Source organism: Charadrius vociferus, unplaced genomic scaffold (assembly GCF_000708025.1).
Source record: "Charadrius vociferus isolate BGI_N301 unplaced genomic scaffold, ASM70802v2 scaffold512, whole genome shotgun sequence".
NCBI lineage: Eukaryota > Metazoa > Chordata > Aves > Charadriiformes > Charadriidae > Charadrius > Charadrius vociferus.
The window spans coordinates 409,284-427,278 of NW_009647050.1; the positions used below are offsets into that span (position 1 = coordinate 409,284).

The 17,995-nt window shown below is 34.1% G+C and overlaps 1 protein-coding gene across 1 annotated transcript in view; it reads right to left on the reverse strand.

Moving 5' to 3' along the window:
• The window catches only part of DNAH12 (dynein, axonemal, heavy chain 12), a 68,141-nt gene that overhangs the window by 33,718 nt on the left and 16,428 nt on the right, over positions 1 to 17,995 (reverse strand). Inside the window, exons 17-38 of the mRNA XM_009895746.1 lie at positions 17,499 to 17,699; positions 16,214 to 16,408; positions 15,883 to 16,004; positions 15,474 to 15,756; positions 14,724 to 14,843; positions 14,180 to 14,336; positions 13,776 to 13,948; positions 12,144 to 12,296; positions 11,486 to 11,725; positions 10,076 to 10,321; positions 9,653 to 9,772; positions 8,788 to 8,897; positions 7,717 to 7,900; positions 6,414 to 6,554; positions 5,364 to 5,447; positions 5,092 to 5,280; positions 4,295 to 4,414; positions 3,317 to 3,505; positions 2,459 to 2,610; positions 1,630 to 1,768; positions 1,376 to 1,542; positions 166 to 421 (exon numbers count right to left, since the gene is read on the reverse strand). Coding sequence (XP_009894048.1) covers positions 166 to 421; positions 1,376 to 1,542; positions 1,630 to 1,768; positions 2,459 to 2,610; positions 3,317 to 3,505; positions 4,295 to 4,414; positions 5,092 to 5,280; positions 5,364 to 5,447; positions 6,414 to 6,554; positions 7,717 to 7,900; positions 8,788 to 8,897; positions 9,653 to 9,772; positions 10,076 to 10,321; positions 11,486 to 11,725; positions 12,144 to 12,296; positions 13,776 to 13,948; positions 14,180 to 14,336; positions 14,724 to 14,843; positions 15,474 to 15,756; positions 15,883 to 16,004; positions 16,214 to 16,408; positions 17,499 to 17,699 — 3,741 coding nt within the window. The remainder of the gene's footprint in view (positions 1 to 165; positions 422 to 1,375; positions 1,543 to 1,629; positions 1,769 to 2,458; positions 2,611 to 3,316; positions 3,506 to 4,294; positions 4,415 to 5,091; positions 5,281 to 5,363; positions 5,448 to 6,413; positions 6,555 to 7,716; positions 7,901 to 8,787; positions 8,898 to 9,652; positions 9,773 to 10,075; positions 10,322 to 11,485; positions 11,726 to 12,143; positions 12,297 to 13,775; positions 13,949 to 14,179; positions 14,337 to 14,723; positions 14,844 to 15,473; positions 15,757 to 15,882; positions 16,005 to 16,213; positions 16,409 to 17,498; positions 17,700 to 17,995) is intronic.

Below are 17,995 nucleotides of genomic sequence, written 5' to 3' on the forward strand. Positions count from 1 at the left end.
ACAATAAAACTAAGACCATTTTCTCAAAGCAGATGAGGCTGTATGTTAAAAATAATAAGGAAAAACAAATTAGAATCTCTACGTCACCAATTAAATTATTATAGAGCCAGTGAAACTTTACTGAACAAAATAAAGTAAACTTCCATTAAGGTATTTGCCTCTTACCTCTAAAGTGGCAGCGACAATTTGATTTCCAATTGTGAAGAACTCAGAAGAAAATTCACTAGTCCGTAGGTAGAAAGCTACGATGGTAGAGAAGATGCGGACCATTGTTTCATCACTAAAAGAATTAATAGTGCAAATGCTGAAGTGTCGCAAAAATCGAGGAGTAACAGGGTTCCTCCCACCGCCTGGAGGCCCCATGGCAGCAAGTAACTGTACATCAACAAGTGTAATTTTAGATGTGTCCTTTAAATCATACCTTCAAAATAAATCGCAATGCGACACTTAGATAGTTACAGGTATAACATATTTGTTACAGCTTAGATGCATCTATATTACAGAGAACTCTCTGCATGCATAACATATGTACATAAAATATTATCTATTATATACTATATTTTCAATATATATTTACATATATATTTAAAAAAACAACATACACAAAACCAAAACCCAAAACCCCAGGAACAGCTAGTCTTATAACTATGCCCCAGTTAGTCTCAACAAATCACACTGGCCTGAAAGAAAGATTATAAGTTTAAACTGGGTTATGTAAGACCTGACATGAAATTTTGGGACAGGTATTTAAAGCTGCAATGTGGCAAGATATATAATCTCTATTCAAGAGCAACAGACACTTGAGCCTGGAATCACAAAAGTAATAGTATCTGCGAAGTGCCTGGAACCATAGAATAATTCAGGCTGGAAGGAACCTCAGGAGACCACCTGTTCCAATCTTCCAATCAAGCAGAGCCAAAAACCTCAAAAGCAGGGAAGAGCTTTAGCTTATTTTTCTTCATGCCTAGTACCAGATCTGATTTCATTGTTATTTTAAAAAATTATTTTGAAGTGTTTTAAAAAAAAAATAATTGTGATCTTGGATGACAGTAAAAACTAATGCAATGAGTAAAATTAAAAGTTTTATATAAATGCATATATGTATATATATATATATAAAAGGAAAGAAACAAGGAACCGAACCTTCTAAAAAACCCAAAACAAATCTGATGACCAACTTCTAAATTGAAAAGTCACTTAAAGAGCAACACAGAAGTTGCTTCAACTTTAAATAATATATTTTTATATAAGCCAAAGCTATCTTAACATTTACAAAGCACTTTAAAAAAGTTCTGAATGTAAAATTCAAGTGTATAAATAATTATAACAGGAAATGCAGCAACAAAGAAGTTTCAATTGTATTTCAAATAATTACCAGAATCCATGGTCAAAGAACTGTCTTAAAAGTTCTATAGGAGGCTGTGCACCATACTTCTCCAAAGCAGGCATATTCATATCATCTACAAAAATAACGCACTTTTTTCCCATTGGAGGGCCAAAGACTCCTTTGCGCCTCTTGTCCAGCCTGGCCATAATAATGTTCTATAATGCAGACATGAATATTCAAAACATAGATTAAATATTCATATATGTCATCTTTTTGAAACACAAATTATCTGTTTTACTAACCTGGGTCTGATTGGCACTGGTTCGAGCTGAAAAATTAATGAAGAAGGGAAAGTAGAGCTCATTTTCCAAGTTGTTCATTAACTTGTCCTTGACGTACACAGATTTCCCAGTACCTGTTGGTCCCACTAAAAGCAGAGGTCTTCAAAAAGAAAGAAATAAAGCATACAGACTACAGAAATCTAATAAACCATAAACTAATTGCAATTAGAAGTCAAAAGTTTTACTAACTTGTCCTGCTTGTTCTACCTCTAAAAACATGATATGCCTTAAGAAGAAACTAAAATGTTTTAACATATTCATATAACCCTCTCATAATTTTAGTTCATTTCCACCAAGACGACAAAGAGGACAAAGAGAAAGAGACATTTCTCATTCCTTCATTCTACCAGCTTTGGAGTATGTATGAACAATACATGGGAGTTAAATTTCTCCTGATAGGTCTTGCAGTAGTTTCAACTTCATAAAACTTTCAGCCTTGAAATTTAACCTCTTATACCATAGCAAATATCACTGATTTTGATATACGTAATCAAAGAAAAAAATAATATATATTTCATTACCAAAGAAGAAAGAGGATACATCACGGGCTAACATAACAGCATCATCAGAACAAGCATACCAAAACTGGATTATAATAAGGCTTCATAAAAAAAAAACCAACAAGATTTATAGGCAACAAATTGCACTGTTTGTAGTAAATGGCTATTTTTAACAGGCCAAGTAAACTTTGGGGGCTTGATAAAAACAATGAAGTCAATGGAAAGGCTAAGAAATATTTCTGCACAAGGCCAATATTTCAGAAGTTTGCACTGAAGTGAAGTAAACTTACTTTCCATGAGTAATGAACAGCTCAATCAAATAGGTATACCGGACTGTATCCATAGTTGGGACTATAATATCTTGAATCTTCACATTTTTATCACTGTAATTAATATTTTTAATAAATCCATTCCAATGAACCCAACATCCTCTACCTTTCAGCTAGAAAGAAATACAGATGTAAAATAGAATGGTGTTACTTCTAGACATATGGAAGGTGTTATCTACTATTTCACTTTTGAAAAATTAAAATAATGATTCATAATAAATTAATGAATATTAAATGTTTCAGAAGTTCATATACTTAGTTTGCTTTATCTCACTAATAAAATGTTAAAGTCCATACGTAAGCTTAGACTCCTTTCTTTTCTTAAAGATTTTGTTCAGCCAAAACCAAAGAAAAACATACAAAAACCCAACAGAAAAACTTATGCAAAAATTAAAAAGTGTAATTATAATCTAAATTTCTAATGAATACTATAAACAAAATTGTGATATAAGCAAAGTGCCTATGAGCTCAATATCATTCTTTCCTTCTAGACAGTCCACATCTTTCGTTCTACATGAAACCAGGTTTGAGTCCATCAGATTAGCTTTAGCTACAGAATAACTATAATGTGGCAACAGTCTAATATAACTGATGTGTACATCTTGGTATTTTCTGAAGAAAAATAAAAAAATAAATTGGTCAGCATATTAGTATTAAAAAAGGAAAGAAATGAAAAATGCACTATGGGATTTAATCCAACACCAACACTCTACAACATCCAACAAGCTCTGCAAAGTTAAAATATCCATCTAGCTATCTTTTCCTTCCATTCAGACTGTAAGAAGCTACTTCAGTCAATGCAGAAGCAATCAATCATACCTCATACATGTAGTCATAGACCAAGCCTTTCTCTTCGAAGGGACACTCCCATTTTCCCACACTCATTGGTGCAGGATTTATTCCAGATTTCTCTGCTAAAGTTTCCCTCAAGAAATTATCAAAAATTATCCTGCTGTCACCATCACAAGTTCCACCAATGGACCAGACTGTGGCAAAAGCAAAGCAACCCTGCAAGGGCAAAAAGATGAGCAACTGTCTAAAAAGTTGACATATTATATGAACCTTGTACAGTCTGTTTAACCAACATAATTCTGAAAAATACCATTAAGCAGATAGGTGTTACGAGTTACCCTTGAATAGCCCTGGTCTACGGACATTTAGAAACCTGATTAAAGACAGAGCAAACAAAAAACCTTATTCAAGGATATAAAAATATGACAAAAAAAAAAAAAGGCCACTGACTAAAGCATTATGTCACATGACAAAGTTAAATCATATTGTCTCAGGGATTTTCTAATGGCAAACCAGGATCTAGGAATTTTCAAATTCTAGTTTAAATAAGTACTTCAAAATTCTATTTTCTTCATTTTTTTTGTAAGAACAGTCATATAAGGTCAGACAGAGCATCCAACTAATATAACTCTCAGAAACTCTCTCCCCAAGGATAATTTGCACAAACAAGCCTATCAGTATTACATGAACACTTATTTCCTTCAAGGAAATAAGACACTTTGCTTTAGCTAATTATTTGGTTAGTTAAAAAGCACATTTAACAAAAACACTATTTGTCCCCGTTAACTGAAAAAATAGTGAAATATTTAATGATATTTGTTACTTGTAAGACTTGTGTCTCATTTGGGCACCTCCAAAGTTTCTGGGGAGGAAGCAAGGAGGTAGAGAAATTGTTTCACATGTCCCTTACCCCAAATTAAAGTTGTTTTCATTAGTCCTATAATTTTTGAAGACGGGCATATGCAGAAACAGATATACATTTTTCTACAAGTTAAAGGAACCAACCATAATCCATGCACGGATGTTTCTGTTGGTGGGATCTTCTTGCACAGCTTGACAAATCAACATTTCAAAAAGCCGCATAAGAGATACTACAACATTGGTATCGCTTGTAGGTACCAGTTCCTAAGAGATATAAAAGGATGTGTATTATACTTTATGTGTTCAGTTAGTTTAACTTTTGGAGTTAAAATATCAAAAATAATTAGATAATTAGCTAATTCTGAACAAGTATTTGAAAGCAAGCTTTACACTGACTTTTATTCAAAAGATCATTTGCCCTTCTCCATCCTTGAAAAGACATTTAGCTTGTTAACCATGTTCATGGCTACCATATGACTACTACAACCATACATATTAAAACAAAAAAAAAAAACCCACAGAAGTAACTACAGCAATACCGGCCCAAAAGCCTAAGCACTATATCACACAGTTTGCAACACATACATTTTCTCTAACACTTAAAAAAAGTACTTCCCTGTTCAACATGACAACTTTAAAGAAAAAAAAATAATCTACAAAATTCTCCTGGGAAGACCTTCCACTCAATGCTTTAAATACTTGCTTTACTTCTGAAAAGAACAAGGTGAAAACTATGATCAACTTACAATACAATTCTTACCTAACATTCTCATTTTAACTTTCCAAACTGGACCCCAGATTTGCCCTTCTCAAAACAACAGGAAGCTGCTGCACATTCATTCTAATTGTGCTTGTCATGAGAGAATAGTCCCTCCCTACCAACAGTAATAGAATGGAAATGGCCACCTAGCTACTGCATGAAAAAAAACCCAACCACCCACCTTGCACTGTTTATGACGGAGTCTTAATGCTGGTGGTATTAACCAATCAAAAAGTCCCTGTAGAAGATCTTGATGTCCCTTTAAGTTAAGAGGTTCAGGCAGTTTACTAAGCCAAGAGGTAACAAGTGGTCTCCAGCCCAGCTGAGAAGGTTCCAAATAAATCATGCCACAACGACTGACTGTAGCAGGCTAAGGAAAAATCGTAAACTCATTTTATTATGCATTCAATATACTGAACTTTGGTTTATATTTTCATTAGATACAAAACTTACTGATGCCTGGGAAAGATCCATTGTTTCAAAAATAAGACTCATCTGAAGGGACATTTGGATGATTTCCCCACTCATCAAACAAAGCTTTAATAATTAAAAAAAAAAATCACAAGCAAGATTAGAAAAAAAAATTATTTGTAAATTACGCTTCCTATCACAGGAGAGTTCTATATGAAAATCAGCAAAACCAAGTATTACCAAAGGTAAGGTCAACCACATAAAATGTTTAATCACTTGGAGCAATAACTATTTTTTTCAAGCTTTAGCTAAATTCTTCACTTAAACCATAGTACTCCACATTATCCTACCAGTATGTTCATTACAGGTAACTATCATCTTGCGTATGACAGGATAAAGAAAAGACAGTAAGCAGAAAGGAAAAAGGATATCGGCTGCTATTGTTGCTAATACTGAAGCATTCCAGCTAGAGACCCACCGTTCCTACTTATTAAAATAAAAGTCCAGTTTGAGTACTTTGATACACTATCATCCAGAATTTGAAATTTCATCTCTAATTTTTATATTCACTTTGAGATCCGTAAGGCCCATTTTCAGAAGTGCTGTATGGTTACATTTGTGACTTCAGAACTCATGAATTTTGAAAATACAACCCTTCTGCCTTTGGATTGTCTTTAAAGGTAAGTGCCTAAGTTTGTGCAAGTTTTGAAACTGTGAAATTTGCATTAAATATAATTAAATGTAATTTTTTAAATTTAAATTTCAGTTATTTATGTTACAAACTGACAATATGATATTAAGGAAATACTATACATTTAATGTCTTACAGTAATGAGTTCATCCTGTGATTATGATTCCAATAAAGTAAAAAAACGCCAAAACAACAAAAAAAAACACCAAACAAAAAACAAAAACAAACAAACAAACAAGCAAACAAACAAACCAAAAAAACAAACCAAAACAAAAAAGCTTGCAACTTGTTACCAAAACCACCATGCACTTGCTCTTTTCAAATGCCAGGCACTATTGTAGAAGACTATTTTCAAAGCATCACGTTTTTTTATTTAGGCATTTATTTTCACTGACTGATACCTTTTTGTTGTCATCCAGAACTGTGTTCATGCTCTCTATCCACAGAGTATCAATTGGGCCATCAAAGATAACCCATTTACGTTCAGGAGTCTCAGATAATGCAAATTCTCTGAAAGTATTAGCAATTATACCATCTGTCCACTAGAGGGGGAGAACGTAGGAATGAAAAGTAAGACATAGTATATACATAGTTCAATTTAAACTGCAAGTTAACAGAGAAACCTTCCATTTCCTTTTCATTATTCCTCTCTTTTAATTATTTTTCTCTTGCTCTGCAGAGAGCAGAAGATAACTTCACCGTTCCACCAAGGGTAATGCAACATCACCAAATTTTAAAATAGTGTTTTTTTCACTTTAAAAGATATTGTAACAAACAGAAGACCACCAATTCCATTTACAGACTTAGAAGTGCTTCTGCTCTGTCTTGCAGCTGTTTCTCCCCAGAGTCACCCTAATTTTCACCATTTCACATTCACTTCTTCATATTGTTTATTCTCCAAACCTAAGCTTCCCACTTGGGGACCCATGAGTTCCTAAGTTTTTCTAGATAGTTTCTGCATTACTTTGATTACGCTGGTTAGCAATAGACAGAGAAATTAATACAGTTAAGTTTCGTATTATTACCTAGTGTGGATGTAACTGTATTAGTACAATGACGCTCAGCATGGTATTGCTTTTTTTGCATGTTTAAACCTACATAACTGCATAACACACTTGGTACTGCATTTTTTTTATATAGATACTTAATTAAAACAAGCCATAAAAGTATTAGTTAAAATAAAACTTACAATTGTGTTCTCATCTGTGTTTAAAATCATAAAATTATTAATTCAACAGTTTACTCTCCAGAATAATGGATGCCTGACATACACAGGAAAAGAGAAAAAAGAAGAAAGAAAGCACAAGAAATACTACAAAGTGGAAAAACAGACAGGATTATTAGTTCCTAGTCTTGAACCCATACTGGTATGTTTACTTCTTTTTTTTAAAAAAAACAAACAAGCTGTAATTTAATTTATAGCACAGCCCTATATACACCTTCTGGAGTCCAAAGAAAAGATGGAGAAATGCTGTCTGGAATTGGGACTTCAAAAACCAGAATTAAGGGCCTTGTAAACTGCCTTTCCTGCCCGTGAAAACAACTGTGAATGACACCATGAGTTAACCTGAAGTTAGAATGTACCAGAACATGTTAGAACACAAGTGCACTCATACAAACCCCATGAAAGCCACAGCAGGTGAGAGACGAAGAAACAGATAAAGGTGGACAATTACTATACACTATTTTTAAAACATACATTACCTCATGGGATACTGTATCAAACTGCCCAAAAAGCTGACCCATAGTGATTGATTTTGGATTCACAGTTCTAAAAATTACTTTTTCTTCTTCGCCATAACCACGCTCTTTCATAAGAGACAGTGTATCTGCCAACACATGTAGAATTTTGGTCTTCCCAGAAAAAGATTCCCCTACCAGCATAAAGCTGTTAGATGGAAAAGAAATGCTATTAATAAATTTGTCTTGCAATTTAGACTTTTACAGACCACATGAAGGCCAAAAGCATCATTCATATGCTTAAAGCTAATTTTCACATACTTTTTGAAAAACAGAGTAAGTAAATCTGGTTTGTATATATGAAACATCATTTAGGCAAAACCAGTTTATTTGCACATGCAAATCTGACTGCACAACCACTGTATGCAAGTTTGCCTCTAAAATACAGATTTACCACCACACTAGTTCATTTATTTGGTGAATCAAAGATTACTGTCTAGTTTCTTTTCAGTCTAGACAGAGTTTATAACAAAGTTCTCGAAGAACACAGACAGTAGGAACATGTACTACAGGCGCGCACACACACACGAAAAAAAAGAAAATCAAAGTATTTTTGTCCACATTTCAAAATAACTTTTTTAGTCACGCAGCAGAGGGATGCGACTATAACATCACACTGAAAAGATTAAAGAGCTGAATATTAACCATCATATGACTAATGCCATATTGCATATATTTTCTCCACACAGTTGCTATTCAGTAATAAAAGCCAGGAATAAAATGGCAGAGATCTGATAACTAATATTTTAATATAGACAAACATTTACAGTCTTAAGTCTTCAACATACCGATATCTGCACCTAAAACCATTACAGTGGTGAAGCTACTTTTGATAGCAAGGGTAGTACAATTCCCCAGACATACATTTACAAGAACTTCGGTGCATGTAAAAGCAGTATTGGTGACCAACTGTACCAATACAAATGGAAACATTTTGACATCCTTAAGAGGCTTTATATTTGATATAAATAGCCACTAAAGTATAAGTGAAAATTACAACAAATACTGCTTGTGAAACAGTAATGACAATCTTACCCATGTCTAACAATCATCATTTCATATGTCTGTATCATTTTCTCTATAAAAGCTTTTACAGGTTGGACATTGTGTCGAATGCAACATTCGCTGGCACATTCCAGAAAATCCTAAAATCAAAACAGATCATAATCTTATCATTGCTACAATTTAAACTACTGTCTTAGGCTACAGTAGAACAGTTTGTGCTCATCAATAAGGGTTTCAAATTAATTAATAACTGAAACACTATTAATCAGAACATACAAAACATCACTGGAAAAAAAAAAATCACTTCTGTACTTCATATACTAGAACAGGATTTAGCTACAATTATCTTGAGGAGAAGGCATATCACCATCAGGAAACCAACAGTGCTTTGGAAAAGTATACTTTTAACAAGATTCTAGTATTTACTGGAAATTTTTAAAAAGTTAATCCATTTTATCTTTTCCAACATGCTCATCTTCTTCCCAACCATCCTCCTACAAAGGAGCTATGCTTTAATTGTTGCTATAAACAAAAGAATATACAAACACAAAGCTTAATCTCACTTAATTATGTCCAAAAATCAGGAAAGAACTCAGCAAAAGACCCTAACATTTGGTAAATCCGGAGGTAAATTTCTGATCTGTAGAATGCCTTACACAACCTTTCTGGATGTAAGAGAACTCAGATGTGGATTATAGTCAGAACAGATACAAGCATTTTCTTTGGTACTATGTTTCACTTCAAACATTCAGCAGTTTTCTTTATCTTGCAATAACTCACCAATTACTGTATTAATTACACTTGGTTAAAAACAAAGCACTACAAACCACAATGTTTTGCTAAAGCACCACAAAGCACAATGATTACAACCAAGGAAAATTACAAGTGTGCTTACATTGTAGTCTGCATCGGGAAGCTTGATTCCAGGAAATAAATCACTAGTTATACCCATGAACAGAGGTATATCATGTGACAAAAATTTGGGCTCATTCACATCCTTAATTGATCTAAGAAGCTAGAGGAAACAAACATACATCTTATGTCTTATTAGAAATACAGAATAAACTGTTCAACAATTAAAATAATCTAATGTGTAATAAGGACTAATTAATTAAAGGGTGCCTTTGATAAGCAGTTAAGCACAACTGTGCAATCATCAGCATAGCACTGGAAAGAGCAGCATGTATTTTATTATCTTCATTTCACAAACTAAGAAACATGGATCAGCATTATAACAAGACATAGTGGAACTGCTTTCAGAACCCAGAACTGCGTGCATCTGTAAAATTCCTTATGAATTATTCCCTCAGGAACTCACCAATATATCTTCATCTTCTGTGGGAAATTTCAGTTTTAGATTCCCAGCAGCCACCAACACAGCTTTAACTGCTCGCATACCGTAGTCATAGTGATACTGAGAGGAAAGCTGTTCTGAACAAAGCCTGTAGGTCATTACTATCTTCACTGACAGTGACTTAGCATTCAAAAATCCATATGAATAGAGTGAAATTTCTGCTATCAGAGCATAGTTAGGAACCATCATAGCTACTGTTCGGAAAAGAACCTGAAATACATACCCAAAGAAATATCTTTAAATAATTAATTGAGGAATGGAAAGTTATTCAGAACTTTTGCAGGTGATGGATCAGTATTCATCCCATCACAACATTTCTAACTGAAAACAGTAACAGTATTTTAAATTAAGTACTGCTTAGTATGAATAAGTAAGCTATGGATCATCTAAAACAGTTACACTGGAAAGCAGTGGCCTGCAGAACATTTGGGAGCCAATGAAATACAAGAAACATCAATGTTTGCAGCTTATGACTCAATAGGAAGCTAACATAAGTAAGCTGCCATCAAGACCTATCTCAATGTACAATCCAGTGCAGAAAAGACACTGTCTTTCCCAGCTCTTTTCCCTCATCGCTGTCTCAGGAATGCAGTTAGCCCCTTACACTGGTACATCCAACACAGCAGTAAGCGACTGAAGGTGTTGTACATGGCAAGTGAGAAAATGCTCTCCCTTTCTTTAAGTAACCTGCAGTTGGTGTACTCTTCATGCTGCATTAATTCTGCTTTAAGTTAGCGTTCACAGTATAGTTCCTACTGAGGCAACTTGCTCTGGCCCAGTAGCTCTGTGCAACGTTGAGTCTTAAGGAACAGATGCTGTTCCAAAAGACTCCAGATTACTTAAAGCCAAGCCTCCTCAATGAAACAGCTAATCTAGTCAAAGCAATCATCTCAAAGATTTTATTTAATCTGGTAACCTAAGCAAATTCATTACATGTACTAAGTGTAGTTCGCTGACACCTCTTTTAAATAGGACTACAATAAATGCAATGTAAAAATACTTTCTTAAAGCATTTTTTCCAACATACACCTCCAGCTTCAAAAAGTTAGCACCCAAATCTTTCATCTACCCACAGCCTGACACTTGCCAGTTTACTTGCTACAGCATTACAGCCTTTGGCCTGGAAAAATAATCATGAAAAACACTAACAGACATAAAATAAAATAATAAAAAACCCCACATTCCTTCAAAAAGAACAGAGTACTTAGGAGGAAAAAAATAAAGAGGCTTAGTATGTATAAATGATATAACAAGTGTATGTTTATATTCCAGGTGGTACAGTCTGAATTAATACCAGCAATACACGTGTCCCTCATTTTTTAATTTTTTTTTTTAATTCATTCTTAAGCAGAAGCATGTATTTTATTATTTTACCTTTAGATTATCTGGAAGTTCAGAACGTCCTGCGTAACCTGGATTCATAGTAATAGCTACAAAACAGTTGGGGTTAAGCTTCAGCTCAGTTCCTTCAAAAATAAATGTTTCTAGCTTTATCTGTATGGCTCTCTGGATGCAAAGGATCTGCTGTGCCACAACAGACAGTACTTCCAGTTCAATGCGATTGAATTCATCAAAACACGCCCATGCACCTGATGAAGCCAAACCCTTGAAAAACTGCAAATGAAGAAGATAGCAATAACATCACTAACAGAATCTTAGAAGATTCAAAAGAAACTAAGAGCATCATGTTGGAAGTTTAATTACATGAAAGATACAATTATGATAATAATATCTAAGCCTGTTTAGAGCAAAGATCAGTGATGTACTGAAGAAGAAAGTCTTTTCTTGGTTCTAAAGAAAGCTAAATCAGAAGATCCTGATCCTGTGAACTCTTGTTTCTTTCATGCTTTAATTAGCAACTTAATAGGATTTCATAAAGCACAGAAAATTAAACATATGTAGAGATCAGTACATAGTGTCCAAGGGTAGCAGACCACAGGTGCCACATTTATTTAAGTGTGTCTGCAAAGTGACCCTACAATTTTCATCCTAAAAAAAAAAAAAATACAAAAGACATTTATTTTCTATTTACCTTTCCCATTGCCAGGTAATCGAGGCCATCAGAGCAGTTGAAGACAACACACTGAACAGCAAGAGCTTTAGCCAAATCTTTGGTGGTCTCTGTTTTACCTGTCCCTGCTGGACCCTCTGGGGCACCACCAAGGTTTAAATAAAAGGCTCCAATCTATGAAACAAAAATAGTTTATGGAGATAATTAGTATTTCATTCATATGAAATTATGCCAAATGAAAATGTTAAATGACTTGCACTAGATAGTTTCATTTAGTCATTGTATCTAACATAAAAATTGTGGTTATACTAATTAAAAAATAATCTGAAATTTACTTACAGCTTGGAAATATATAAAAGAGAATGGAATTTTGACCCTGACAGAGAGCTTAGTTTTATTATCATCATGACCATGATTAGTTACTCAAAATTTCTTAGCCCCAATCTTTCAGTTCTTTCTTAGATACAACTTTCAAATTCAATTTGATGCAATTACTTGGTTACTACTCTTTTCTATCTGTTTCTCCTTTAATATACTTTTTTCCTCTTTTCTTTTTCTTTCCCACACTGTCCACCTTTGTTGCATGTGTATTTCACTGACCATTCCGTATTCTGTCTCTTATACTCCACTGAAGTAGGAGGAAAATCTGACCAAAAAAAAAAAAAAAAGCTGCAGACTTTAAACAAACACTCAGTTGTATTTGGCTTCCAATCCACAGTTACAGGGCCACATCTATATTGACAAGCACTGGGAACACTGTATTAAGACTTTGGTGGGCAAAGGACTTCCATTTGCCAGAGTGCCAGGCTTCCAACTGCTTTGCTCAAAGATTCAGGGTCTGTGAGCCTAAAAAAAATTAAACAGACTACCAGCTGCATCACTCTCACACCAATGTACCTTGATGTTTTGACAAATAGATATCAAGCATCAGCTACAACCATACCATAAAAATTTAAGCTAGGAAGAGGGGGAAAAAAAATATCTTCAGATGCACCAGTCAGGTCTTTTCAGACCTTTTTTTTTTCTTAAACCCTACAGAGTTTGTGATTAAGTCTCCACAGCATGAAAATTACCATTTTAGAACAGGAGGAGGATAGGTGCCTAGTAAAACTTGAAACCATACTCCAGCCAAATAAACTGCAGTAAATGATAGTCAGAAAAGTGATACCTGAGATGATTCTGGTAACATTCAGTTGTCAGGTTAGTTGAAGATAGACCAATACAATAATGAAGACCTCTAATGAGAGCAGGGATACTAAAAAGTTGCCAAACTGTTGTACTAGTCTTAGGTACAACATGATCACAACTGGATCCTTCTCCACTTTATTTAGAAACCACAGAACATCAGAAAAGGATTTTGTGTTCTTGTAATCTAGACAGCAATAAAAATATTGGGCATTTTTTCTGTTTGTATTTTAAAAAACACATCCACAACAGAACAATCCAGTTGATGAGCTGTCCAGATTTGTTGTTATAAGTCAGTTTCATGTTCAATATTCTATAGAAATTACAATCTTTGAAAACTGCATTTTAACAGAAATACCAGAGTCTGACAGCAACTGCAAGCCCTAAAGGTACGGCTGTAATGAACAGTGTAAGAAATACTATACTACAGTAAATACAGTATTTAGTAGCACTGGTGGAAGATCATACCAAGGTGCGGTAACACCTGTCTGTAAGAGGAGTAATGACAAGGCGTGGTGAGTTTCCAAGGTATTCATAGGCATATTTTACATTGCAATTAATGATGCAGACACGAACATCCTCAAATTCCCAATAATACCGTAGTTGTGCAAGCCATTGAAAGTCTGTTTCACTCTGCACACCTGAAAGACAGAATTGAAAGCAATCACAAAAGTTGTTTTGGATAAATGGATTTTCTATCAGGTTTAAATTTAAACAGCTTTGAAATTATTAATGTTAATGCTCACATCTAAACACTTACATACATATCTCAATACTGTTGTGTATTAGGCAGCAAAATCAGATTGGTTAACTATTTTTAATTAATTATGTATTAAGACACATGTGAAGAAAAATGTTTAAAAGATAATTACCACTTTCAATCATTTCCATGAGGACATCTCTAGCATGAACATCAATAGTAACCAAGGCACCCAGCGTAGTCCTTGTTTGCTTCGACAGTTTTCCTCTTACCAGCTCTACAATATCATTAAGTTGAAGCTGAAGTGTATCATAATAATCCTTTAAACCCTAGGAGAAAAAGGTAATTATGAAACTGATTATAAGACAATTTCAAGTGTTCCAGACTTCATGTTGACTAAACGTCTTAATGGAGATTGCTTATTAAGCCATTCTTTTATACTGACATGTTTTTGCATCAAATTCTATCTCGTTCACAGTTATACATTTATGTTGCAAAGCTGAGTTTTAATCTATGCTTGCTCTAAACAAGAATATTCGAGTATCTGAATCAAAGGTATAAATCACTGTACATAAATTCATGTATATCAAACTCATATGCTGATCCTTTTTCAAATTCTATTCTGACTGCAGAAAAATATTTGATTACGCAAAATACATTAGCTGAAATTAAAAATTAATAAAGATTTTAAAAAAAGATTATGCATTATAAAGTACCTCTGGTCCATTGCAAAGAACTTCATGTACCTCACTTGTCCAGAACATTTGAGAAACACACAATACCACTTGTCCAGGCCACTCCAGAACCCATCTTTTTCTCTCAGTCTCTAGATATGCCTGAAAGAGTTAAATACATTATACAAATACAGTGTCAGTGCATCTACATCATAATGTAATACAGATGCATATAATGTGATCCTATTCATATTCTTGGGTAAAAAATATTATTTTCCTATTTTCAAAGTCCAAACTAACTTTTAAATGCTCTTTTCCCTTAGATTTCCGATTTGTTATCAAATAATTTTTAAAATTCTTGCAATTATCTTTCCATATTACATAAATATTCACAACTTGCTAACTTCATACACAGAAACATTTTCTGGCTAATGATTTTTGTTTAGGAGGGAACAAACTTATTACAAGTGTTGTATTTCTAACTTGTAATTAAATAAAAGAACCTGAATAATTTATTTACATCAGGTGATATCTCCTATAAACACAGTATTTCTACCAAGCTTTTAAAAGAATTTATATCCAGTGTTATAGGAAAATTACCTGATTCTTATTCAAGCTAAACTCTTACTTATCTCACTGGCCTATAAATACAAGTCATGTTAACTTGGTCCTTGCTCCATGACTTCATCAACTCTTGTGTTCAAGAAGAATTTTAGGAAGTCAAGAGATATCCTTAAAATAAAGAAAGGTCTACTTGTGCCACAGTTAATTAAGTTATTACAAAACCCATACCATTCTTGATTTAGCAATAACATCATGTATACTCTTCAGCATACTATCTTCTACTTGAATTAACCACTTCTCCACTGCACCTCGAGCTTCAGAAGTAGAAATGGTTGAAGTCAGTTCTACACACTCGCCTTCAGAACTATACATTGCTTTAATATCCAAATTGGGAAGGAAATGTAGCTTAGCAATGCCTTCAAAACACTTCTTCAAGTGAGGCTGAACTCTTAGAGGATCCTTAGTCTCTGACAGGATCTCCAACATTTCATCATTAGACAAGAAAAAGAAGCTAAAAAATTTCAGAAAAAAAGAAAAAGACAACTGTATTATCAAGCTATGTTAAAAGCTGACCTTGTTCATAACAAAATAAGCATTCAGAATCTTTGCTTTTTTAAACAGCAAAAACTCATCATACCGGGGAAAGAAGAGACGTTTTTTCTCAAGATAAGCATTAAGCCCTTTCATGATTTTGTCAAGAAGCTCATTACAGTTCTGAAGCTTCTCCAATAACCCTATTAAGGAAGTAGCAACAAGAACCTGAAACAACACATGCATGCAAACTTTAAGTTATAAATAAGATACTTCAAACAGTAGAAGTTACTCAAATAATGTACAACGTCTTTGTTCCAAGAAAGCCTAGACCACTGATGCAGTAGTTCATTGTATATAATCTGAAAACAAAATAACTGACAAAAAAAAAAAGCAAGCAGCTACTTTTTCCTTTTAGTACTGTATATTTTCCTTACCTTTGGGTCTTTGGCACAATGCTTCATAATATCTCTCCAGTATCTATCCACAGTCTGAAAGAGACGCCCCTCTTCTGGCATCTGTTGCATAATATCCTCAGAAGAAAAAATGGGTTCCAAATAAAGCCACTGTGCTTGCACTTTCAGCCATTCATCAATAATCTCCTGAGTTTGAATCAAGCGATTTTCCCATTCCTTAATAAATATTTAAAGAATGTTACCTTGATATTTCCAAACAAATTATGTTAGAGGGAATAAATACAGGAAAGGTAGACACTGTGGTGCTGTAGTTTCCAAGGAGAAAATAAAAATGTCTAGCAGTAAACAAAATAAAAGAAAAATATTTAGGAGTATTTAGGTTCTCCACATATACAGATGGCCAAAGGAGTTCAGAAAGTTTAACTCACCTGGAAATGAATTTTCCAAAATGCAGTTACCACTTTAGTGCTATTAGCTTTTAACAACTTACCCATTTAGTAATACCCAGGAGGCTACCAGTGACAAATTCTGCTTCATCTCCCCACAGCAAGGAGCTCTTGGTTTGCAGCTGAATTACAGCAGAGACACAAGAATACCAGAAAGGCCACACTCAATCACAGGAGAGAACCAGCCAGCCCAGTATCCTGTCCCTAAAGTGGGCAATAGCAGATACCTCTGGAAAAGGCTGGCGAGGCTGCCTGTAAAGTGTAAATGCTACCTGCATTCACTGAGCCTGCTTGAACTTGAAGATTTCCTACATAAACCAACAAAGCAATTTCACCAGCTTCTCTCCTGTCAATAATCATGGTGTTAGCACCACAAAGACTACCCTAGCCCTGAAAATACAAAAGGTGTAAAGTGATCCCATCATTGCTCTAAGGTGTAACTAAAAGACCTTTTCCCAGCCCTCAAGAAGTTTCCTTGCCCAGATGAAAACACCATAGTTCAAAACTTGAGTCCAAAAATCAAGGATTAAATGACTAGATGTTCTTATTAACAATAATAAAAACATAATTTCCAGTTATTAAGGAGCAAAGTTAAAGACACTAGTGGAAACAGTGATTTTGCAAAATATGTGAAAAAATAATCACATTCTTTTGGTTGCACTTGAGTCTGAACAGAAGAGGGAATTCCAACACAGAAATTATGTAAGTGGGACTTCTACGAACTGAAAAGAACCTTGCTGAAAAATCCATGAAAGCATTTCATTAACAAGTCATACAATAAAGCTGTACTACAATTGGGACTCTCGCATTATAGTTATCCTGAAAATAAAAATTATTTTTAAAAAATGTACTCATCATACCCTGATTTCTTTGTCAAATGGTTTAATGAAAGGTGATCCTCTCATTGTCTGAGTTTTTGTAATCTGATCATCGAGAACAGCCTGAATCTCATCCACTGCAGACAGAATATGAATACCAGTCTCGCGATACACACTTGTATTGAAGGAAATTGAACTCCAGGTTTCCATCATGGCATGCATTGCTTTCTCTAATGAAAATTCCTAGTTTAAAAAGAAAATAGTTTTTTTTAGTTACTGCATTATTTTTTTCCAGCTCACTAATTCAATATATATAAGCTTATCTAGCTGAATACAATTTTTCTCTCTCTAACAGCATAAATTAACTTATTATTTTTCTTACTGTATCATTTTCCAGTGCACAGAAAACAGTACACTTGGGGAATACTAACGATGTAACATGAGATACAAATGTTTACACACTCACTGTTATGATCTAATGGGCCAAAGTCTCACCAAATCTCTTTGTTGCATAAGGGCAAAGACAAAAAAAAATCTAG